A 26,805-nucleotide genomic window follows, 5' to 3' on the forward strand; every position below is an offset into this window, starting at 1 on the left:
GATTTTGAAGGCTGAAACTATCTCTTCCCATTAAATTCTGTTTGACTTGGTTTGGTAAATGGGGCTGTATTGCCCCCATGGATCAGACTTTGGCAAAAGCATCACTTATTATTCCAATAGATATAAGCTACTTATTTTATTTTTTTAATTTTAACTTAAGTTCAATTTAAGCCATTGATTTGCTATGCCATGAGAATTTCCCATTATATGTTGCACCTATGGAATCTTCTTCTATAACAAAGTAAAACAGTTGAGCAAAGTTGATGAACAAAACATGAGAGCATATATTATGTGATAGCATATTCAATGCCTATGGTTCCACAATCATATCTATTATATGTCTTTGGCAAGTGATTATACCTTTTGAGGGCTTTTTTCTTTATCTCTAAGGTAAGAAGTTGAATCAGAGGATGTATTAGACTTTCTGTCTCTAAATTTATCACCTGTGACCGAGTAATATCGCTTTTAAGAAGAGGGAAATATGTTTTGTTACTTGTCTACCAATATGAAAATTGGTTATTGCAATTAATCTGAGTTCAGTTACCTTTTAGTCTTATTGTCATTTATATCACTGTAACCATTTTACAGATTATTTCCTAGTTTGCATCTCTTAGACTAAATGTTGTCTGTCTTAAAAATCTGATAAGAGAAGTGAATAATTTAACTTGTGTTCAGTGTTAACTTACAAGTGTTTAGTACAAACATGCTAAAATAACTTTCACTATACAGAATTAGAATGAATGAAAAAAAGTGCAAAGCAAACTTTAAAAATGTTAACCAAAACACTGAGGCAATTAAAGTAAAAGCAAAGCAAACAAAAAAAAACATTGGACAAGGGTTAAGCAATAAATCAGTAGATTTGGAGTAGTTCTAGTAGTTCTAGTTCTGCTATAAATTAGCTCTGAGAACTGTAGTAAATGAGAACTTTCTTGGGCTTCAGGATGAAATTCAGTATATTCAAGGACTGCAGTACCATGGTCTTTAGAAATTGCCAATTAGGTTATTTATTCCAAATATTTTGAATATAATGCTATTGCCAATTAAGTGATTATACTACCATTAACTATAGGCTGATTGTGTGTGTGTGTGTGTGTGTGTGTGTGTGTGTGTGTGTGTGTGTGTGTTTATGTTTATATTTAAAGGAACCAAGGCTTGGATGGCATTTTCAGAAAAAATCCCAGGGCAGAACAAACTGATAAAAAGTAAGGCTTGATTTAACTCTTAAAGAATTTTATTTAAGGCAATGGGGTTCAGTGACTTGTCCAAGGTCACACAGCTAAGCAATTATTAGATGTCTGAGGCCAGTTTTGAACTCAGGTCCTCCTGACTTCATAGTCGGTGCTCTATACACTGCACCACCTAGCTGACCCCGATTTAACTCTTAATTTGAATAAATTATTGTTCAGACAGGTTATTTTAGTCCTGTGGTCTTTAATTAAAGGAGAGTTTTGTTTCTTGGCATAGAAATAGTGAAAAAGATAGCATAGATGTAAAAGAATTGTTCATTTATTTGGGAATTATATTTCTTTAGAATCTTTCCTTCTCAAATCTCATAAAACACTTTTTAAAAATTCTCTTATATGGAAATATATATATATATATATATATATATATATATCATAGCTATCTAGGTAAATATCTTATCTTCTTGCACCATAAGCTCCATGCAAACCATGTATTAATTATATATAATAAACACTAATGAGTCAGTCAGTCCAGTGAACTAAAGGTAGTATGACTTTTTTCTATAGGGAATACCCACCCTACTGTTGATCACTCCTTTATTCTGCATCCTGTTCAGTGATATATTTTTTCTTGTACTATATTTGGATCACCATGTATCATTTCTTTGGTTGTTTGCATTGCAACTGACTTTTATCTCTTTTTGAATCCCAGGACTTAGCATAGTGTCTTATCACATAGTAGGTGCTTAACAAATATTTATTGACTGACTGTAATTTTTCCTATCATTTCACATATGTATCTTTTAGTTTTTCCAACTATATCTCTAAGCTCCTTAAAGGACAAAGAAAGAAGGGCAATGGGGAGAACACTGCATTTGAGACCAGAAGATGTGGGTTCAAATCCGAGATTATTTATTAATTATTTATGTGACCTTTGGGCAAGTCACCAGTCTTCAGGTGAATTGAAGTTTCAACACTTTGGTCTGAAATTTCTTATCTGAACAACTGAGTTGGAGTATATAATCTTTCAACTCTAAATCTATGATCTAATTAGCCCTGGGCAAGAAGTTCAGAAATCTAGACTCTATTTCTGGATTTCTCACATATTTGTAAGATTTGAGACATGTCACTCAAAACTTTTCAGGTCTTTGTTTTCTCATCTTTTAAGTGTGGAATTTGGAAGAGATGTTCTGTCATTTAGGGTCCCTTCCAACTCTAAAGTTGTATATCCTTTATCTAGAGCCCTGAATAAAGTGGTCAATAGATAGTTATTGCAAAATCTGACAATTTATTATATACTAAATTGTTAATTGCCACAATGTACAATAACCAATAACATCATTTTTATTAATTTTTTCATATTAAAGAAATCAGGAACTTGATAATCTCATTAAAGTGAACCACAGCACTGACAAAAATGACAAAGGGTAAGAATGGAAATGTTTTCCATTAATTTGGTTATAGCATTTTTCAAATTGTCTATTTACTTGTATTTTTTACTATTCATTACATATAAGGCAATTTTATAATCATAATTACTGTTATAATAACTATCTTTTAAAAACTTCTCTAAAGTGCCAACCTATATAGGCTTTGCCATACTGTTTGTGTTCAAATTGATTATGCCAAACATAATTTGTCTCTATCTCTAGGAATTAAAGCCCTTAATGAGTATTGAGACAATGTGAAAACAAACAAAAAATTCCACACAAGCATGAATAAGAGCATTTGTACAAATGTTAAAAAAAATTCATCACAAATTTGTTAAATAGAAGTATGAATAGAGCTAAAGATAAATTTTGTCTAATGGAAAAATAGGTTGTTAAAGTCATTTCTGAAACAGAGTAGGGCTAACTTAGCTTTTATTTATACTTCAGTAAAGTTTATGGATCTCAAGAATTTGAATAATGTAAAGGAAGGAATTTGATGAGTTAAAAGAGAAAAGATGTATGAATATAGTAAGAATAGAGCACACATAAAAGGGAGATAAATAAGTCTTGGGAGTTATGGAATTGGCAATATGAAGAGATGAGGAAAGTGAGGAATCTAAAATTACTTGATATTTCATGGGACTTGAAATAGTAATTAGTCACAGTTCAATTTCCATGTATCAAGGAAAGACATGAAGTTGGAAGAATAAAATATAACATGGACAAAGTAACAAATGAGAACTAATAGAAAATGAATGCAATAGCTATTTATTAGTGAACTTCTTATGTAGTTAAGTATCTAATAAATGTCTGTTGAATAAATGAAATTACTTTTATTTTTTATATTTAAAGAAATGAAAATCTTGACACTATGATTAAAGTGAAGGCCAGAAATGATGAAAATGGCAAAGGGTAAGAATTAATCAATAATGGAATTTAGTGGAATTAGCTTTTATATTTACTGTGGTTTTAAGCATTAGACATATTAAGACTGTAATTTGGCAAAGAAATTTTGATAAATATGGGGTTTTTTACTTATCAAAGTTCAGTCATGAAGGACATAAAAATTTCAGTTTTACTTAGTAATTTAATTCTATTTAACTTGAACTATGCATAAGAAATATTGTTTTCTGACTTTTTAAAGCATTGTTATAAAATCATAGATCTTTTCACATATCACCACTGATTTGAATTATTTTTATGTTTAAAGAAATCAAAACCTTGACAAATTCATCAATGTGACCCCTCAAAAGGACAAGGATGACAAAGGGTAAGGTTTGGTGGGGAATTGCTTCTAAATTAATTCATCTGAATTGCAGGATATTAATTGCTGAAGGAGGTTTTCATCATAGCACATTTAGACTGAAACATGTTGCCAGTTCTACATAATGATCAGTAAAGACAATTCAATGAATTAAATATTTCAAAGAATGATAGGATTTTTTGGTTTCAAAAGCACTCATAGACATTTCCCAGTAATTCTGGCAACCAGAACAACATTGCACAAAAGGTTAGGGGAAGCATCCATGAGTGGGGAGAGCAGAGAGAAGTCATAGTGTTGGAGGAAGGCAGAAATACTTGCTCAGGGCACATTGACTAGTATACATGGGAGTCTCTCCTAGGGCAGCCTCTTCAATGCAGAACTAAGCCAAAGATTGCTTACGGTACAGATATTGGGCAAAGTAAGCATATCAATTAATTGATATATTAATTAATATATATATGAAAATATATATATGAAAATATATATATGAAAATATATATATATATATATATATGAAAATATATATATGAAAATATATATATATATATATATATATATATATATATATATATATATATAGTTTCTACCAGATAAAGAGTTACAAGAATTGCTGACACCCTTTAAATTTTGATATCTCTAGGCGAAGTCCCAATTTCCACCTGACTTATTGTGGCTCTGTAAATATCTGATCACACAATGGGTCAAGAAGCTGTCTTGAACTGCTACTGAGAAAAGACAACTGTTATAACAACCCTAACTTGACTATTTTTTTCCTGATTCCTTTAAAGAAACCAAGGACTGGACAACCTCATTAAAGTGAATCACACAGCAGACAAAAGTGACCAAAAGTAAGACTTCTAACTCAACTTCTTTATTTTTTCACTTCAAATTAGCTTTTTTTGTGTGTGTTTTGGTTTCCTTAAATGAAAAATTAGCTACTTCACGGGATTATTGTGAGAAAAGTGATTAAACCTGAAAGCATTATATCTATCATAAACAAAATGAAGCAAAAAAATAAGAGTTCCTGCCTCTAAGGGTCTCAAAATCTAACAAGGAGGGACAAGAAGCAAACAAATATGTATAGATAATCTATTTTTAGGATAAAAATAGGAAATAAGAGAAGGAATCAAGAGGGTTTGGGAAAATTTTCCTATAGAAGATGGGATTTTAATTGGGACTTGAAGGAAGTCAGGAAAGCTAGTAGGCAGAGATGAGGAGGGAATATCCTGAACTGAGAGATGGAGTGTCATCTTCATGGAACAGCTATGAGCCCAGTGTCACTAGATCAAAGACTAAATGATGAAGAGTAAGATGTAAGAAGACTGGAGATGTAAGAAAGGGCTAAGTATTTTGTGTTACCCTTTTTATTTGTTTGTCCTTCATTCTCAAAGAGAACCATGGCATCAGGAAGGAGATATCATTACTTGTAAGTGAATTGGATTTCTATGAGTCAGGGCTGTGCAGAGTCACCAGGCCTACTGTCCTCCAGAGCCATCTTGGTCTACTGTCAAGATAATGATCAGGATAACTGGAGAGGACCCTGAATATTCAATCTGAATAATCAGTAGAATCCAAATAAGCACTGAGTGAGGCTTGGGTTGGGACCCATTGTTGGCCAATCAAGGAGAGCCAAAGTGATTTGGGTTTAACCATGACACCTAAAAGGAAACCTGGCCTATTAAACCCTAATATAACTTGCTAGGTTTCAGCAGTCAAAATTTATATTTCTTTGAGCAGAGCACCTACATGTAAGGATGTGATTCCCTATATGAACAGAGGTAGGGGGAAGGAAGGAAGAAAGGAAGGAAGGAAGGAAGGAAGGGGGAAGGGTAGTGGGGGGAAATCAGCCTCAAAACCAAGAGGACTTAGTTTCAATTGAATGTATTATTTGGGGGAAGTCACTTAACCCATAAGGAACCCAGGCGAATTTTAAGACTTTTTAAATTGCAGAGAAAGATGGTGACTTACATTGATAGAAGAACTTTATTAATCAAGGAACTTCTGATACTACTGTTTTTTCTTAGCTGTGATTATTCTTTCTTCTACTGCACATAGCTACTGAAACAACTGAAGATCAAATTATTATTGTTGTTGTTACTGCTATTATTGTTATCATTGATTAAAGATAGCCTAGAAGATCTGATTCTTGACCCTTTTTAATAGCTTATGCTTAAAAGAATCTAAGATCTTAGTTTCATTAGAGTGAATTCTCTATCTAGTTATAATGAGGGAAAAAATGAGACTTAATGGAATTTTTGTTTTTAACATGGATATCACTGTTAGTTTTAAACTGAGACCTATACAGAGGAAGGCTTTAATTCAATATCATTATCAACAAAGGTTACTATAGTCAAGTCAAAAGTCTTAAGTGATTATTTTAGTCCTAGGAGCATCCAGGATCATTTCAGGGTTTGGGTTGAAGTTAATACTGAATGCAGAGGCTATTACATGTCACATTACTAATTTGATTTTTTAAAAAATATTTGTTAAAGAAGTCAAGACTTTGACAATATCATCAAAGTGAATGTGAAGACAGAAAAAAATGGAAAAGGGTAAGAACTGGTGAGATATTCCTTAACCCAGGGCATTTTTTTTCCTTATTTATATGTGACTTGACTGATACCGCAAGTATTTATTTTTTAATGTATTTCAGATTTCCATGTCATATTCCCAACTATTTTTCAACCTCAATTTAATGTCTATAGAAGTCTATGCTCAATTTTTGTATACAAAAGTTTTTGTAATAGAATCATTAGCTCTCATAGGTTCAACTATCTTTGCTGTGAAGAGTTTTAAATCCTTCCCTAAGCTCTCTCTTGAGCGCCAGTTTTTTTCATCACAACTGTCTTTTGGACATCTCCAATTTAATGTTCCAAAGGCATCTTAAACTCAGAATGTCAATGTATAACATTCTCTTTCCTCCCTAAACCCTCCCTTCTGCCATACTTTCCTGTTATCAAGGGCACCTTCATGCTCCCAATGACTCAGTCCTTCAATGAGATAATATTTGTAAAGTGTTTACCAAGGTACCTGGAATATCCTAAAAACTATATGAACATTAGTTCTTATTATATTTGTAACTTTTAGTATTATTATTGTTATTGCTATTTTCATCCTAGATACATTTCTACTTATTATACATGTACAGGCTATTGCCAAGATTTTTTACCTCCACAGTGTCTCCTGTATACCCTCTTCTCTCCATTTATAACTAGCATACTAGTACAGGCCCCAATAACCTTTCACCTGGGCTATTTCAACAGCCTTCTTACTTGTCTCCCTGATCAAACTTCTCCCTTCTTCAATCTAATTCTGCTGCCAAAATGACTTTTCTAAAGTCTAGATCTGAACCTCTCTCTCTCTCTCTCTCTCTCACACACACACACACACACACACACACACACACACACACACACACACTCACAAACACAACTGCACACAAAATAAATTCAAATGGCTACCTTGGGTTGTTTAGAATATAAAATCTTCGATTTACTTTTAAAGCTTTTCAAAACTTGGTCCTTCCCATCTTTTCTTTTTTGATTTCTTTATTTCAATTTTATTTTTAATTTATGGAATAAGACAAGCATTTCCACAACATAGTATAATAAAAAGATGATTACCCATGAAACTGCAAATCTATTATTTACAACTCTGCTATTCCTTTTAAATATATAATAGTAATGTAATTTTTTTCTCCCCCCCCCCACTCTAGAGAAGACTATCATGAGACACAAATAAATATACTATCTTTTCTTTCTCTTTATACTTTATCCCCTTCCTGACATTTTTGTGATTTAGGTGATACTGATCTTCTTCCTGAACAAAACACTAATTTGTTTCTTCACTAATTCTTTCCCAAGCATGGACTGCTTTCCCTCCTCTCTTCTGCCTTCTGGTTTCCCTAGTTTCCTTCCAAACTAAAGTGCCACCTTCTAAAGGAAGCCTTTCCCTGCCCCATATCTTTGCTAATTTCTGAGATTTGTACTCTGTGTGTGTGTGTGTGTGTGTGTTTGTGTGTGTGTGTAGTTATTTCTATTGCTGTTTATCTCATTAGAACATGAGCTCTTTGAGTACAGAGACCATATTTTTTTCTTTCTTTGTATCCTCATTGCTTGCATAGCCAGCATAGTAAGTTTTCACTGTCTAGAAGGACCCTAAAAATTCTTAACTCCACTCCTTTAGCTTTACTCACTATGCAGCCAAAGCCAATGGAGATTAAGTGATTTGCCAAAGTCATAGTGTTAGTTAAGGATAGAGTTGGAATTAGAATTTGAGTTTAGACTTGAAAAATGTTAGAGGGCAATGCTAATGAGGAAAATACTCTCAGAATAATATGAAAATAGCCCAACAAAGGGTTATCTAGGTGATGCAGTGGATAGAGGATTAGCCCTGGGATCAGGAGGTCCTGAGTTCAAATTTGATCTCAAACACTTTACCTGTCTGACCATGGGTAAATCACTTAACCCTATTATTACCCTGTAAAACAACAACACAATGAAAATAGCCCCCCAAAACCTCCTAAAATTCTCAAAAGAAAAGGGAAGGTATGCTTAAAATTATGTTAAAGGAAAAGATGATTGAAGAAGGGCTAAGATCACTATTTGAACAGGACGGGGAGATTATAATTGATGATGGAGAAAAGGAAGTTAAGACTAAATTCTTACTTTTCTCCAGTTTTATCTGCCAAAAAAGAATGATCATTGAACTAGAAAGGATGTAACAGTGGAGTTCAGTGAGTTAGGAAAAAATTCATATAGGAAATAGCATATATATAAGTATCAATTGAAGGATCTAGGAATGTGTTAAAAAATGTAGAAGATAAGTAAAGAGATATTAAGATGGGAATTAGTTTCCTTTTATGAGTTCAAGTCACCTAACTAATGAGAAAACTGGCTGATGTCGATGGTAAAGCTTCAGTGCTTTGGTAATGTATTATGGCCAGTAAAATCTTTAGCTTTCCTACCATTATATGGTATAAAGCTAATAGGAAAAGCTTACACATTGAATTACGAAGTCAAGATCTAGAAAGGCAGATGCTATTGAGGAGAGAACCCTTTGCCTGGAGTCTGGGCAATTTGACCTCAGAGATTTCCTTGACTGAGATAATAATAGAAAATAGTAATAATAGAAAATGAAATGAGATAATTTTGTAAAAGCACTTAACACAGTCTCTGGTACATATTAGGTGCCATATAAATGATTATCCCCTCTCCTTACCCCAGAAAGATCTGGATAGTCTATAGAACATTAAGCTGAGTACAGTATGATTAAATATATTAGGGATAAATGTATAATCTATCTGAATTTTTAAAAATGTATCAACTTAACAAGTATAAAATGAGAAAGTCAACTGTAAGTAGAACCTCTTAAAAAGATATGAAGATTTTTTGTGGAATATATAATCTCTACTTGTCAGTGATATGATAAAATAGACAAAAAATTAACTCAAACTTAGGCTTCATTAAAAGCGAGAGTGTTCAGGACTAAGGAAGTGATATTCCCTCTCTATTTGTCCCTGCTTGGACCACATCAAACATATCATATTCAGATCCAGGTGCCATTTTTTTTGGTACGAACATGAATGGATTAGAGAGTTTCTGAAGGAAGTAGTCAAGATAATAAAAGACTTTTAGTTCCTACTATATAAATCAATCAATAACTTATCAATAAGCATTTTTCAAATACTATTCATCAAATAAATTTTTTGGAAAGACTGATTTTTTTATTTAAAAAGACATTTTATCAATTTTCAGTAAAGACTTAAGATGTGCCAGGTACTGATACATATATTGGCACATTGAGGATGTAAAGACAAAAATGATAATGGCTAACATTTATATAACATTTACTATGTTGTATAAATTTATACTATATTACATTGTAGTATATTATGTTACATAATATATACAAATTATATTTATACTGTGCCATGGTTAACAATCATAATCTTGTTTGGTCCTCATAACAACTCTGGAAGATCAGTGCTATTATCATGTCTATTTTACAAATGAGGAAACTGAGGCAAAGAGAGGTTAAGTGACTTACCCAGGACTACTTGGTTAGTAAACGTCTGAGGCTGGATTTGAACTCAGGTCTTCCTGACATCAGACCCAGTATTCTATCTACTTGCCTAAACTCAAGAATCTCACAATCTACTGAAGGAAACAACATATAAATACATGAGTGTATCACCCCCTTAAGAATGGAAGGCTCCTATTCCTCCTCTTCTCTCTCCCTTCCCCAATTTCAGAGCAGTTATTATCCACTATGTGACCAAAGCCTATAGAGATGATAATCCATTTAGGATGGCTAAGAGGGCAATTTAATTAGATCCCAAGACATAATTCTATTGATATCATAAAGAAAAACTATCCACTCTTCAGGCTTTTTCCTTTTTGTCGACTTGATGTAATGATAACTCTTTGAGTTCTAAAAAGTGTGTATGGGGGGATGCTGTGTCACTCACTAGTCTGTGTCACTCATGGTCTCCTAGGCAAACCTGTATCTAGAATGAGGAAACCTTGTTTGTGATTTCTTTTCTTTGGCACATAACCATTTAAAATTTGTTTTAAATTTATGGATTAAAATAAGTATATCTTTAACATAGCATAATACAATAAGATTATTGCATGTGAAACTAGAAATCTGTTATGTACAACTTGCTATTCCTTTTAAATATATAATAAAATAATTGTGTAATTTTTTTTCTTCTTCACCTTCCCATAGATGTCTACCTTTAGACACAAAAGTGCTTACATATATATAATACATATAATATGAATGAGTGTATATAAAATTATTCTATATAGCTATTTATCAGTTCTTTCTCTAGATGTAGATAGCATCTTTCTTCATATATCATTTGTTATTAATTTGGGTATTTATAATAATCAAAATGACATTTCATTCAGTCATTCCTGGTTTGGTTTTGTTTTTTGCAAGGTAGTGGGGTTAAGTGACTTGCCTAAGGCCACACAGCTAGATAATTATTAAGTGTCTGAGGCCTCATTTGAACTCAGGTCCTTCTGACTCCAGGGCCAATGTTCTATCCACTGTACCACCTAGCTGCCCCTATAGAGTCATTCTTAAAGCAATATAGCTGCTACTGTATTCAATGTTCTCTTGGCCTTTTGAGAACTCAAAAGACAGCTTGAATCGCCCCCTTTTCTTGGATCATGAATTAAATATAGACAGAAACATATATATATATATATATATATGTATATATAAATAAAATATTCATGTTCACACACATTTACATATATATATATATTTATATACAGTAAACATAAAATAATTTTTAGGGGTCATTCCTAGATACAGTTCAGTGAATTAGGAAAAAACACATATAGAAAGTAGCACATCAGTTGAAAGATCCAGGAATGTGTAATCTGAAAAAGAGAAGACTTCAGAAGGATATGATGACTATATTCATGTATCAATAGAGTAGCACTTGAAAGAGGGATTTAAGCTTGTTCTACTTTACCCCAAAAGGCAAAGCTAGGATCAATAGGGGAAAATTTGTAAAAGTCAAAAATTTAAGTTCTTGGTAATGAAAAATTCCGTAGCAATTGGGACCATCTAAAGGGCAATAAATTGCTCTAAGATGGGTTTCCCCCTCTCTACAAGTTTCACAACCAGGAAAGGCTAATTGATCCTTATTTGGAGATAATAGATTCAGAGGTGGAGGTTCTTTCTGAAGACATTCCAATTTGGACATTCTGTGATTCTGGGTCCTAGGATGTTATTCCTTACATGATCTTTTTAAAAATAAAAAAAAATGTGTTTAGTACTGGGTTACTTATCTAAAATCACTTTTTCTTTAAAGAGATCAAACTCTGGATAATCTCATTAAAGTGAAACCCAATCAGAATGAAAATTTCACTAGGTAAGACCTACTGACACCTCACCTCTTTGGGACAATCAAAAGGATAGATAAAATGGACTTTTTAGGGGAATCTCTAAACATAAAAGCTTTGTTTGTACTCATGATTAATAATATTAACTGAATGTCTCTAATTGGAACCTACTTTTGTTTAAATGAAATGGACTAACTTTAGGAGTCATGGTATTAGGTGAGATAATATTTGCAAAGCACTTTGCAAACTTTAAGGTATTATATAAATGTTAGGTATTATTATAAAGTAGGTGGCATATAATAACTGACTTCTGTGAATAGTATAGCTCAGATCTGGGGACTGATTTGATTTTCTCTAAGATGACCAGAGGCTAGACTTGTGATGCTTTTTTAGGGTTGAAAATGACCAGCATAGAGAAATTTTTTTTTTCTTTTTCCAAGTGGCATGAATGTAACTGCTCTACTGGATAATCTAGAATACCTACACCCTCTGAGGCTTTCTCTATTCATGCCTAGATCACATTTCTTATGGAACTAAACAATACCTCTATGTATGAGGTTTCAGCGACCTCCTGATACATGAGATGAATTAATTCTCCTACCTTCAGTGACAAATATAATTATTTATCATATTGGCTTACATGTACCAAATGCTATGCTAAATGCTATAAATAGAAACCCAAAACCTGAAAGAGCTCACATTCTAATGAGGGAAGACTATCTATCGATAAGTAGATAGATGGCAGTGATGGCCAGAGAAGGGTGTTTGGTTTAGAAAGCCATAGGGATGGGAAGTAGAGTGTGTGTGTGTGGGTGGGGGGGCGTTGTTGATGCATCTTTTCCAGTAGAAATGGCAGTTTTGATTAAGGTTCTAAAGCTACAAAAATGAGGGAAGGGTAAGGAAGAAGAAAGGAAGGTTCATCTGGCAACAGGATGTATGACAAGAAAAGAGGGGAATATGATACAAGACTGGGGCTGGCTAAATATAATGAGCCTCACGAACTCACCAGCCAAGATAGGGACAGGGCAAGGCAGGAATTCCAGAGAAGACAGGGTTAAATCTCTTAGAGTCACCATGGTCTTTGGAGTTCTTATGATCTGGGAAGTACAGCAATGGGTAAGGCAGATGGCAAGGGTTTAAATAATATAAGTTCTCTTTTCTTTTCTTTTATCGTTATAATCAGAACCTTGGTCTACTCTATGGTGAATGGAATTGAGTGAGAACAGGAGCATAATAAGACCAATCATCTTAAAATAACATCTTCATTATTTAAAAATGGAATAGTTAATTGTATCTATTTTGTTGAATAGTAATTTGCTATATCTTCATACAACAAAGAATGGCTATTTTTACAATGCCATTTTGGGCTCAGTAGATATCCAACCCTATTTGATAAGGTTGTTTTTGTTAAATAAGAAATTTTTAAATTTTTTAAAATAAATTGTTACATAATTAATAGATAATTGCCATTATTTGTCCTTAGGTTAAAAGTGGAGATTATTTACTTATTTTTCTTAGGAGATGGTTTATTTTAAATAGAAATCAGTTTTAAATGTTCTGATGTGATATTCCTTGGCACTCAGTATTTCTGATTTTGTATACTGTTTTAGAAAAAGTATATATTTACTACTTCTTAAAATCAAGACATTGTTTGTATTTTAGAATAGTAGTTCTGTTGACCTTCAATAACTGGAATCTCTCTTTTTGTTTACAGAAAGCAAGACCTTGATAGTATCATTAAAGTGAATACTGAAGAGAATAAAAATATCCAAAGGTAGGATATGTGGAACTTTTTATTTTTTCTTGTCCTATATAACTGTATCAGAATTTGGTTGTTTAATCTGGCAAGATTGAAATAGAAGCAGAAAATCTTAAACACAAATGGAGCCTTTGCTTTTCAAATTGAAGACATGGAAATCTAAATGTAATTGATAAATTGAAAAAGCATGGTACATTTGGTGTTTTGGTGTAGCTTATGACCATCTGGCATGGTGTTTGAGAGACTCAAGTTATTGGAGTGGAAAGAAGTCTGGTTTTGCAAACAGAAGATATGAAGTCCAATTCTATTTGACACACTTTTATTAAGTACTTATAGGCATCTATGTGGTGCAGGAGATAGAGTCCCAGGTCTAGAAACAGAAATATTAATCTTTCTGAGTTCAAATCTGACCTCAGACATTTGCTAGCTATGGGACCCTAGACATCTCAGTTTCATCATCTGCAAAATGATCAGGAGAGAAAACAACAAATCACTTCAATATCTTTGCCAAGAAAACTCCAAACAGGGTCACAAAGAGTCTGACTCAGTTGGAAAAGCTGAACAAAAATCAAGTGAGTATTCTGTTAAGCTATGTCTGTTTTCCACCAGTAAAAGGCTATATGGTCTTGGTCAATTTCCTAACTCTAAGTTTAGATACAGTTCCCTAATCAATAAAATATTTGTACTACCCACCCCACAGGGCTATATTGAGGGAAAAACACAATACAACATAATACAACAACACTATAAACAGAAAAGTGCTATAGAAAGATCAACTGTTATTCTTATTATTTTGAAAAGTTAGAAAGGACTTTTGACCTTAGTTTTTCCTAACCATATTGAATGTTTTATTTATTCAAGGGTTTCAAGCTTTAAAACCCCAATTTAACTCAAAGATTTTTTTAAACTAGAAAGAGGAATCCAACTTATTGTTAGACTTCAGTCTAAAGACTGTCAGAGTTGGAGCTATGGATTAAGTCTCAGCTCTGAAATTGTATTGCTCCATGATACTGGGCAATTACTTAAACCTCTACAAGCTTAATTCCCTTATCTATAAGATGAGGATGACAAAAACAGTAAGAGTAGCTCACATTTGTACAATATTTTAGAGTTTACAGAATGTGTTATATGCAATTATATGTACACATAGATTTGAACTTTTGTAATGTTTGCCAATTCTTGGGATTGTTCTAAAGATCAAATGAAATTTATGTATGTGTGTGCATATATTTATAGGGCTATATGGATACACACACATATATATATATATATATATATATATATATCCCCCTTCCATACATAAATTTCATATCCACATATATACCTACATATACAAAGATTTTGCAAACATTACAAAGTCCAAATAAAGTTGTATATATAAAACATTCTGTAAATTTTAAAATAATATATGTATGCTTAAGCTAGGTGGCACAGTAGATAGAGTGCTACATCTGGAGGCAGCAAGAATCATCTTCCAGAGTTCAAATCTGACAACCATTTACTAGTTGTGTGACCCTGAGCAAGTCATTTATCTTGTTTTCCTTGTTACCTCATCTGTAAAATGAACTGGAGAAGAAAATGGGCAATCCTTCTAGTATCTTTGCCAAGAAAATCCCAAATACGGTCCTGAAGTGCTGGATAGGACCGAACAATAACAACAAAAAGAAATGAAAAGCAGTGCTTGGTTGGTATTTGGAGACCAGAAGACCTGGGTTCAAGTCCCATATTTCATACAGGCTTTCTGATTAATGTTAAGAGAAGTCACTTAAATTCTCAATGCTCTAGGTAACTCTAAGATTCTGTGTTGCCAAGCAGGTGCTTTGCTGAAGGATTCCATCTCTGGGAAGTTCCTATACCATTGAAATTATAGCTCCAACCTCTATCACTAGTAGTGTAGCCACTGTCAAATTGAAATGTTTTCAGTAGGGTATTATGTCCAGAGTTACAGAGCTTCAGTCCCACAATTAAACAAAGGAAATGCATTTGTTCTTCAGGTGGAGTCCATCTTTTTCAGTGATTCAAATATTGCTTAAACCTACTGTTTTATTTTGGCTGAAAAAATGAAATTCACATATATTTTCTCCAATTTTTGTCAAGGTTTTTATCCAAAGTGTGATCTGTTATTCTTATCTTCATTAGAAGTTTTTTGTTTTTTTTTTTATTAAAAAAGATAGTTGTAATTTATTTTGTCCACAATTTTTTTTTTTTTGCTTTGAAGACTAACTAGATAACTTGGTCTGGTAAGGATTTTTTAATTTAATTTTTCCAATGAGCAAAAATCTATTTTCATGATATCCTAGTTTTTCCCACCTTCCCTGGGGGAAAAAGAAAAGAAAAGAAAAAAAAACCATTGTACCAAAGCATGCACAGTTTAAACAAATTCCTACAGTCCAAAAACTGTCCCATTTCTGAGAATTATACTTCAAATGTAGCATGGGCAACAGAGAATTCTCTTCAAGTTGCACACTATTTCTGTAATGATGCCATGAGGTATGTATTTGACTTAAATTTGCTCTGATCAGAACTTTCATGTTTCACTTGAAGGGGTCAAGAGCTTGACAGTTACATCAAAGAGAATCCTTCAGCAAACAGAAATGTTCCAGGGTAAGATTTATAATTTCCTGCTTTATCCTTTTAAAATTCATGCTTACAAACAGAAACTGAATTCTGTGAAAGTAGTAAAGTGACACCCAGATCCTCTGGATTGGGGCGGGGGAGGACCAAATGATATTCCATGTAGCACTTTACCTTGGGAACATAGCAGCAGCTGGCAAAGCAGCACCATTTTAGAAGAACAATGATGCTATGGTCTTTCCTACCACATTGGTTGTTTCTTTGTTGTTCCCTTGTTTCTTTAAGAAGGAAGAGTTCCATTTATCCCTACATCAGATCCAAAAGTGTTGGTTCTACTTTCAGGATATAGCTACATGATTTTTAGACATCTGGATGAAAACATAATGCCATTCAAAAACCTGAAAGTTTCCAAATTTCTGGGTGTTTGATGTTTGGTAGTTAGTTTCAGAGTCTCTGATTCAATCCTCACTAGGATCACACTATGCAGAGGGTATAAAAGGCAAGTCCATATGTTGACTCACGTTCCACATCTGGGTGGTACAGTACATCAGAGGAGGTCTTGCTGATGTTGCAGTATGTGGGAAACATATGTAGTTGTAATAAAAAACATAGAACTTTGCTAAGATGGAAAAAGTAGGAGTATATTGAAGTCTGAAGACTGAAATTGATGGATTTTTTCAGTGATGGGATATAGAATGTTGAATCATATTTACAGGTATTATTTGTCATATTTCTAGAGCTATTATTGCTTTTGATCCTTGTATGTTTGTAGCTAACACAAGCAACCATTTGTAGTTTCAGCATAAAGTTTTAAAACAACCAGAGATAGAGTCTGAATAGATTAAAGAGAAATTAGTTATATATTTTATACAGTGAGCACTGTGATGGATTAGCAGGCTTTTTGTGGAGCATTACATGTTACAAAATTTCTCTGAAGTTGCTTTAAAGACAATTTTTGTCTGCCCTTCCATATTGGATTTGGTTGCAATAATGTAAGCCCCTTGGCATAGAGAATTTTGGTTTTATATAATAGATATTATGAGGAAAGAAGAATTTCAATATGGTATCTATGGTTGACATTGGACTGAAATTATATTCTTCTCTACTGATTTTTGGATAAATTGAGAGTTCCTGACCACAGTGAATATGTTCATTGATGATATTTGATACTCTGGGGATTATATCTATAAATACTATGTATACTATTTCTCAGTATGTTTTATTTTCTTGATATGAAGTTGATCTGATCTTTTCTTCAATATTTAAAGGCACTCAGATGTGGACAATCTAATAAAAGTGAATCCTGCAACCCAGAGTAATAACCAGGGGTAAGATTTATGGAAATATTTTCTTTTATAATAGAAAGTTGCTATGAAAAAAGAATCTACTAGTGAAAATGACATTATGACCAAATATGCTTCAAGTTCAAATTTGATTTAATAAACAGCATTTAAAGACATTAGGTGAGACTTTTTTGGCTGGCCATAACTATACTGATCAGTTGATTGATTTATTTAAACCTGAATTTTACAAAATTTATTTTCTTTTTTAAAATTTTATTTATTTATTTCATGTTTCATTTGAAGGGGTCAAGAGCTTGACAGCTACATCAAAGAGAATCCTTCAACAAACAGAAATGTTCCAGGGTAAGATTTATAAGTTAAGTGAATTGCTCAAGGTCACACAGCTAGGCAATTATTAAGTGTTTGAGGCTGAATTTGAACTCAGGTCCTCCTGACTCTAGGGCCAGCACTCTATCCAGTGTGCCAACTAGCTGCCCCCAAAATTTATTTTCTGAGAATAAGTGAGAATTCAAACAATATAAATTTTAATGTTAGACATTAGGCTCTAATTAGGGTTAGATTATGAAATATAATTGGGAATTATAGTAGTAAAAAATTTCCTCTTAGCTTAACTTTAATACAAATTACTAATATTAATCTTAATATTTTATATATATAATAATTTTACTTATCATGAACTTGCTTTTTTAAATGTACAAAGGGCCCAAGATCTTGATAATTTGATCAAAGTAAACCCAAGAACAGGAAAAGGTGATCAGAGGTAAGATTTATTGAGCTTCTCTAATTTTATAAAATTTTGTGAAAATGTATAATAATTTATTCATTTTATAATACTGAGAAAATTCAAGTTTTGCAGTGAATTTATTACCAAAATATTGTTTTTAGCCTCTGATTTTATAGGGAGATGGTTTTACAAAATTTACATCAATTTTTTAATAAATAGAAATCATGTGGTATAGCAGAAGGAATAATGAACTGGGACATAAGAAACATGAATTCTAGTCCCAGATTTGCTGTTAGTGAGTCTAATTTTGGATTAAGTCCTTTAATCTTTCTATGACTTGGCTTTTCCCTTTGTAAAATGATGAGTTTGGACAAGATAATCTCTAAGTTCCTTTTTAACTCTAAAATTGTATGATTCCAAATCTTTTACTGATCGTCTATTTTGTATTTTTTTTACTCTAATATTTTACTCTGATACTTTAGTCCATCAGAACATTTTATCTAAGAAATAAGACAGTGCTCACTTCACTTTCATTTGCTTGCATGAAATACATGACCTAACCAGGGATTGGGTGACCTCCCTTCAATCTTCTGTATAGGTTTCTTGAAGTTATGTAAGTATATAGTTACAAGCAAGGTAAAAATACAAAAAGATGAGCCTCCAAGGTCTTGGAAGCTGTAGAGAATATTAAACAAACCTGCTAATTTCTTGATATAAGTGGAGCAAAACAATGCAACCATCAGTAAGTGAGGGCCCATTTGATGCTGGCCAGGGTAGTCATGAGACACTCAAACCCCACTATTCCTGTAAAGAATTAAATTATATTTCTGTGCTCTTTGGTTTAAACGTTCTTCTTTCTTTTCTTTTTATCACATTTGACTAAAATTTACTCTTTTGTTATCCTGTGAAATCTCTACTGATTTTTATGGTCTTTCAAAATATCATTGATGGTGGTTTTTGTGACCAATTCTTTTGTTACTTGAGTGGAGTTCATTTGGGTCTGGTGACTTGAACAAATTTAATCTATCAAAGTCCTCTTTCACTATTGTCTTCTTTCTTTCATCTTGAACAAATTTATCTATGTGCTCTCTTACTATTACCTCACATTCCTTTCCTTCCTGCTTTCTGACTTTCTTTCCTTCTTTGCTTTCTTCCTTCTTTTTTTTCTTCAGAAATTCTTGAATAGCAAATTATAAAGAGATTTCAGTCCACACTGGAGAACCTATAGTACATAAGCACTTCAAGGGATGAAGTGAGATCCTATAGGAATAAGATAAACTTATGAAAATGTCCAAAAGTATCATATTATTTTTTTCTCATTCTGGTTCTTTTTCCATAACCATCATTTCAGTACTACCTAGGATCATATTTCACTGGATCTGTGAGTTCATCAATGTGGATATTCTCTCTAGTGGTATAGTTTATAACCCATCTATGTTTGCCCACCCTATTCAGTTTTCTACTTATCTCTTTATAAATCCTGCATAGTGGGATATCCAAATTCTTGTATTCTTCTTCTAGCCCTTCTTACATTAAGTGAATATCAGTGGAGTATATGGGCTGTTTCATTAGTCATTCCTACATTACTAGCCCACCTCCATTTCTAATTGTCTATCTCACAGTATCCCTCCACTCAGTTTTCTATTGATATCTTATTATAGTCTACTTACCCTTATATCATGCATCTATCCATGGTACTTAGAATTCTTATCAACTTCAATACTTTGGAACTTATGGCATTTCAAGACTTGTAGCCATACTTCATCACTAGAAGGATATCCTTAAATAGATGGGTCTTTTTTCCAGAAAGAGACTTGGGGTACTCAAAAGTGAAAAGTAATTTCCCAAAGGCTATCCAAACTGCTTTCATACTCATGTCCAACTCTAAACCCAACTCTTTATCTATCTGTAGCATCTGTACATGTATCTTTTACAGATACTTGTATTAATGAACTATTTCTCTCTTTTTAAAAAAAATCAAGATCCATTTTTAATGTGTTGGCAGTCCAATGTTAAATTGCTTGGGGGAATGAGAGAAAACAGTTTAAAATAAAAATTATTACTTTAAGTGAAAGGAAGTGAACTTGACAGATGAGTTGTGAATTTAAATCAATGAATGAAACTAACTTTGCTTGTGTTTTCAGTTTTATTACTTTATAATATTTATATATAAACACATGCACATAGTGAACATATGTATCGCTATATGCACAATATACCATTAAATGCATTTATATAGATAAGTAATAAATAAATAATGATATACTAACATGTACTCATATATATGTATCTGTTTAGAAATACTATATATATATATATGCATATATATATATATATGCATGATATAGAATCGGCACAAATTCATTTTATTTCCACAACAAATCGTAGGTGTAACAAAAAAGTTATATATTATAATATCTTTTTTATCCTTTGCTGATATATGTTATTGTTTCCTAATAAGTTCCAGATGCTGTTTCCCCCTTCCTCTTTGTGTAAATTTGGTAGGAGAGAATATATAAGAAGTTTTGCTCAGCAAGAGAAAGCCAGACTTACTGAGCCAGAAACTACTAATATACAATCATCGCATGTGTTAAGAGCCAGCAAAATCTTTATTGCTTTCCATTTTTACATAGGGCTAAAAAGTGCCATGAAAAGCTAACAGCAAGTATTTATTTAAACAAGTAGTGTGTGTTCAACAGTTAAAAATTTTTTTCTGCCCTTTTGTGGAATTGATCTAGGGGTTTATGCTTTTTCTTTCTTTCTTTCTTTCTTTTTTTTTTTTTTACTATTTTAAGAAACCAAGATTTGGATAATCTCATCAAAGTGAACCAAACAACAAACCAACCTACTCCAGGGTAAGATAAGCACAAATTCCTGATCTAATTTTCTCTAACATATGCTGAAAAATTAACTGAATTGGGTACAGTATTTTCTACATGACAAATCTACTTAAACAGTTATGTCATAGCTCTGCTGTAATTATAAAATAAGCATAAATGTAGTTGTTTGGTGAGCTCAAATAAACCAAAAAGAACTTTGCTTAGCAAACAATTTATGAAAGCTGATAAGGAAGTTGTAGGCTGATGACATTCTCATGCCTATTTGGTGTATTTGAACCAGAGACTATCTTTATTTTCTCCTTTCTTAAATGTTAAGGAATAGAATGTGGAGGTAGTAATATTATTATCTTGAGAAAAATATGTGGAGAAACCACTACAGATTAGCTCTCTCCTATTTTCCTCAGAAGATTTCCATCTGCTTAAAGTTAATAGATATATTAGCTTAATAGAAAAATGGAAAATATTATCATTGCTATTATTTTCAATTCACTTTCAAGACTGTGAATAGGATCCAGGACATCCTCAAATTTATTCAGGTGTTCATGGAATTCTTGTCATTGATGTAACTGAACTGATCATTTTCTTTTGTGTTTTTAGGGGAGGTCTTGATGAGTTCATCAGTGTGAACCCCAAAGCCATCAAAATGACCACAGGGTAAAAGATATTATGTTTTATCTATTATCTCATTTTATTATCTATTATCTATTATCTCATTTTTAGATATCAAATAAGCCTAAATCAATTAGGAAAAGATTTGGATGGACTGGATATTTGCTCAGCAAAATTTTCCTTTATCCATTCAATTATTAACCAAGTACTTACTCAAGTGCTTTATTCAAATGTTTGGCACAGTTCTAGGAACTAGAGATAAAGAAATAAGAACATAAAGACCTGCCCCGAAGGAGTTTATAATCTATTGACTGGAAACAACAGGTACAGAGATAAGCAAATGCAAAACAGGAATACAAAGTAATCTCCAGGTGGGGAGGAAACTAACAATGGAGATCAGTTTAAACCTTGTGAAGGAGGCAGCATTTGAATTTAGAGCATTGCAGAAATTTTAAAAAAATCAGGTGACATTTTAGGCATAAGGCAAAGGCATGGAGAGTGGAATTGGAATATTGTATATGTGAAAAATAGGTCAGTTTGTCTGGAACATAATGTATATAAAGTGGAATAATGTGCAATTAATCTGTAAAGTAAAATGGAGTCAAATTATAAAAAGCTTTAAAGGTCAAATGGAGATTATATTTTATTTTAGAGCTTAATGATTTTGAGAGTGACATTATCAGACATAATCTTTTGGAATTTTACTTTGGAAACTGTAAGGAGAATAGATTGAACAGAGGAGAACCCTGGGATGGGACAATCTTTCCCTGTCTTTCATAGTAGTCAGGCAATTTAGGATGCTATTTTATATCATGAAGATCTGGATTAGGCTAACAGTTTTGAGAGTGGAGAGGAAAGGACAAATATGAGATATCTTTGCAGATAGAATCAGTAAGGTCATTCCTTGGGTTTTCATGATGTTATTTTATCTTGGTTATTCTTTGTAAGTTCAGAATTCTTTTAAAGTTCAGATTCAGATGTATGTAATTGATGCTTAGATTATTGCCTCATCTCTTCTTTACTTGGTAAATCTAATCCCATGCTTTAAAATTCAACTCAAGGATTCTATCTTTCATGAAATCTTCTAGGATACCTCTACTACTAATAACCTTTTGCCCCAGGTTCCTCTTTATACTTTATTCACATACTTTTTGCATAATTACAGGCAGTATAGCATAGTATACTGGGAACTAGCAACAGAATCAGGAAGACCTGAATTCATGTCTCACATGTGTAATTCTGGGCAATCATTTCAACCCTCAGTGCCCTAGACAATCTTCTATAAATTTTGAGGTTCAGGATGCATTAGTAGAGGGAATCCCCCACTATGAATTTCATGTTAATGAACTCATAGGTCTGATTTTAAAAATGCTTATCATATAATTGCATAGTTATTTGTGTTTATATCTTTTTTTCCCCTATTAGGCTAAAAATTTTGTCTGGGTAGAACCTGAGTTATCTTAAATTTATGACTCCCCAAGCACCCAATTGGTATTGTTGTTGAGTTATTTTCAATTATGTCAGACTCTTCAAGTCTTCATTTAGAATTTTATTGGCAAAAATAGTGAAGTGGTTCATTATTTTCTTTCCAACTCATTTTACAGATGAGGAAACTGAAGCAAGCAAGATTAAATGACTTGTCCAGGTTCCCATAGCTAGTAAATGTCTAAGACTGATATCAGATGAGTCTTTTTGACTTCAATCCTGGCATCTATCTACTCTGCCACCAGAGTGCCCTAAATCACTCAGTAGATGTTTAATAAATATTTATTAAATAAAATTTTGTTGATCTTGGGTTTTTTCAGCCTTAGATGATCCAGGTGAATTAGAAAGTGAGAAAGTATGTATCTGTGATTCTCACTGGAATCTTGGAATCATGCAATTCTAAAAACCTTTATCCATGATCTCTATTTTGTAACATTTGCATAACAGTCAGTGAATAATTGTGACATAGCTTCTGGGTTCCTGGCCCTGTGAAAGGAATGCATCATTCGTTTCATATTCTGCCTTTTATGTGTCATTATAGCCTCCAAGCACCAAATTGTGAAGCCAATAGACTTATTCATTCTTAGGTAATTATCATACATTGAAGTTAATTAAATGTTGAAAGTAGAAAGTTATTATTCTGAAAAAATAAGCAGTCCATAACAATTTAAGTTTATATTTAGAAAATACATAAAAAACTTATTTCTTGAAGCACATTCTAGTTTAACTAATAGAGTTTAGAATACATCTTTACTTGTACTTTTAAAAAAAACCACATGGAAGAAGCAAAAACTTTAACAAACTCAATCAAGAGAGCAATATAATAAATAAATATGACAAGCTACATGATGTACTATAAACTCCTAATCTGTCTTTTAAATCTTATTCTTGAAGTCAAGTATCATGGGCTGAAAGGCTGAGATCCAGGCTCTATTAATGGAATTAACATTTTATGGGGTGGTTTTGTGAATTAATATTTCTAGAGCAAAGCATTTTAAAGATCTGAAGTCAGAGAGGAAAAGATCTCTAAATATTCCATTTGAGATTTGGCTATATCAATATAACACATTTTGATAGGAGGCAGTATATTAGTATGACACATATTAACTTTCCCCAGAAAGAATTCATTTCCAAGTCCTCAGGAATATCAGAAGTGGTGTGCATCTAGAAAGTGCTCAATGAGTATCTGTGAGCCCAATTGTGCCTTCTGATTGATAGCTATACATATAAACCTCATCACTGGGCTTTCATTGTACATACTAGCTTGCATTTTGATTGATGGTTGAGGTGCCTGATATATATATTGAATGCATTCTTAAGAGTGAGGAATAGAATCAAGTCTCTTTTGTTCAATAAAACAGTAAGGAAATGAAGGTTCCCTGTGTTATTTAAAACTTCTTCCATTTGACTAACTCCAAGGATAAAAATATCTGCTGGTTTTCTGTGAAGTATACAGCATGTGTAGTTACAGTGAAAAACACTGTACTGGATTTTGTTTTTAAAAAAGAAATTTTGTTTTGATATTTAGTCTTTTTTTGTTCATAATATCATTGTCATCCTGGTGTTGTTCCTTCTAAAATTGAAATTATCAGAGTTTTACAAGTGTATGTTGAATATATTCAGAGTTAAATTGTTATATGTGATCACTGATGGTAGAATTTTATGGTAATGGAAGCTTAATAGTTTTTAATTTATCCTTTTTCTTTAAAGAAACTGTCATATACCTCTAGCTCCTTTTCAGCCACACTTTTATTGCCTTCTACATGCTTAAGACCTCAGATCCAGAGTCTATTTATATTCTGAACATGAATAGTTGATTTGAATTTAGCTTGTTTTTATTCATGAAGAAAATTAGAAATATTATTTTGTTGGAATATAATAAATTTGCTTTCCAAAGCTCTTATTGAGAATAATCTCAGGCTTAGATTTAATTTTTACAGTTGATACTTTTATTTACTGGGCATGGCAAATCAGGATAAGGATTACAAGAGTAATATTATATCCACAGGATGCCAAAACATCTGGATAAAGGGAAAAATAAATCATCCTCTGATAGAATATAAGCTTCTCGAGGGAAAGAACTATGATTTTTCCTTGTAACATCATTGCCAACATGTGCCAACACTGGCACATAAATGCTTATTATTTGATTGTTAGATAGCCACTTCACATTTATTAGATCATATGCATTAAAACACACAAAAACACCAACACAGATACTTGACAAGCATTTTACTCATAGCAGAGGGATATTGGAAATGAAATATACAAAATCAAAATTGTTTCTTGTTCAAACAAGATCATTTGTTAGGTATTTGTGGGTGGGCAATTGTTTCTAAGAATTTTAACCAAAAAATAAGTCTTTCAGCATAGTGATATCCAGATTCCCCTTCTTTTCCTCCTGCAAATATCTTCTTTAAATCTTTGCTTGTCATTATTATTCCAAAGTGTTTTTATTTGTCCTCTTTAAAGAAATGAAGATCTTGACAATTTCATCAAAGTTAATCCTGAAACCCTCAAAAACAATCAGAGGTAAGAGGAAAGAATTTCATCTTTTCCTTTGTTTCCAAGAAATTTGATAGAGTTTTTAGAAAATTATTTGAACTATTCATAAATTTAGTGCATTTATTCTCCCAAACCATATATTAATCTGTATTGTTTTTATTTTTTTGCTATTTAAAGAAACCAAGATGATCTTGATAAATTCATCAAAGTGACTCCTGAAGTTCTCAGAAATAATCAAAGGTAAAAGAATAAAAGTATATTCTTTCAACAATAAGAAAAGTTCACTGGAAAGAACATTGGGTCTGGAAAAAGAGAGCCTGGTTCAGGTCCCACATAAAATGCTTACTACTTATGTGACTTTGGACAAGTCCTTTAAGTTCCATAGGCTTCTGTTTCCTAATTTTGGGGGTAAAGGATTTAGATAAAGTAGCTTCTAAAGTTACTTCCTGTTCTAGATCTATGATCCAATAATTTTCCTGAATAGGCAGATACTTACATGAAAAAGATTTATAAAAATCTGAATAATTTTTACATCTTATCATTGGTCCAAACCATTTTTATTTTCTACTATTAAAGGAGCCAAGACCTGGATAGATTCATTAAAGTAAATCAAACAACTTTCAGAAACAGCAAGAGGTAAGAACATTTAATCTCGCTGCCTTCCATAAACAATTTCCAAGGAACTGATTAAGAATTTTTAAAGCTGTTAATGAATACTTTTTTTGGTCACGCCATTAGTGCATTCTTTTACTGGTGAGTGGTTTGGGGTTTTGGGGGGGTTGGGTTTTGTCTTTTTTTTTTCAAATCAGTATACTATTATGACACTAAATATTCCAAGGGCATGCATTTGGCTTTTAAAGATAGTAATGGGACTTTCCTTTTAAAATTATGACCTGCTGCTACTGCTTTTTTTATTTAAAAATGGTCATGCATCATTTTCTCATTTGCATATGTTTAATACCATCTAGGGTTCATGCCCTTGTCAACAAGACAACATGTTGTCCCATTATGGGCTCAGCTCAGCTGTTCTTCCTCCCGCTAGGGAGCCATTTTCCAACTTGGACTATATAGGAGACAGTTATCAAGGCTGAAAAGCAAAATTAATTAAGACTCATTTGCAGAAAAGATTTTTGAAAGATGTTGCATCTAGTGGTGAGATAATTCAGAGCCCAGGGATACTAGTGAAATAAACAATCTAAGCAAAAATCATATATTTCATATACTTTCCTGTCCTTTGTTGCTTTTCTATAGCATCCTTCACCCCA

The 26,805-nt window shown here is 32.5% G+C and overlaps 1 protein-coding gene across 5 annotated transcripts in view; it reads left to right on the top strand.

Annotated features, from left to right (window-relative positions):
- Positions 1 to 26,805, top strand: part of SCEL (sciellin) — a 149,843-nt gene that overhangs the window by 89,416 nt on the left and 33,622 nt on the right. For 4 of the 5 annotated variants that reach the window (XM_074191855.1, XM_074191857.1, XM_074191858.1 and 1 more), the window contains 17 exons: positions 1,143 to 1,202; positions 2,552 to 2,611; positions 3,467 to 3,526; positions 3,825 to 3,884; positions 4,667 to 4,726; positions 6,371 to 6,430; positions 11,710 to 11,769; positions 13,455 to 13,514; positions 16,044 to 16,103; positions 17,342 to 17,401; positions 17,660 to 17,719; positions 18,078 to 18,137; positions 20,897 to 20,956; positions 21,539 to 21,595; positions 25,508 to 25,567; positions 25,718 to 25,780; positions 26,117 to 26,176. In XM_074191855.1, coding sequence (XP_074047956.1) covers positions 1,143 to 1,202; positions 2,552 to 2,611; positions 3,467 to 3,526; positions 3,825 to 3,884; positions 4,667 to 4,726; positions 6,371 to 6,430; positions 11,710 to 11,769; positions 13,455 to 13,514; positions 16,044 to 16,103; positions 17,342 to 17,401; positions 17,660 to 17,719; positions 18,078 to 18,137; positions 20,897 to 20,956; positions 21,539 to 21,595; positions 25,508 to 25,567; positions 25,718 to 25,780; positions 26,117 to 26,176 — 1,020 coding nt within the window. The remainder of the gene's footprint in view (positions 1 to 1,142; positions 1,203 to 2,551; positions 2,612 to 3,466; positions 3,527 to 3,824; positions 3,885 to 4,666; positions 4,727 to 6,370; positions 6,431 to 11,709; positions 11,770 to 13,454; positions 13,515 to 16,043; positions 16,104 to 17,341; positions 17,402 to 17,659; positions 17,720 to 18,077; positions 18,138 to 20,896; positions 20,957 to 21,538; positions 21,596 to 25,507; positions 25,568 to 25,717; positions 25,781 to 26,116; positions 26,177 to 26,805) is intronic. The other variant, XM_074191859.1, reaches the window with a different exon arrangement.

The sequence above is a fragment of the Macrotis lagotis genome, chromosome 6, assembly GCF_037893015.1.
Source record: "Macrotis lagotis isolate mMagLag1 chromosome 6, bilby.v1.9.chrom.fasta, whole genome shotgun sequence".
Lineage (NCBI taxonomy): Eukaryota > Metazoa > Chordata > Mammalia > Peramelemorphia > Peramelidae > Macrotis > Macrotis lagotis.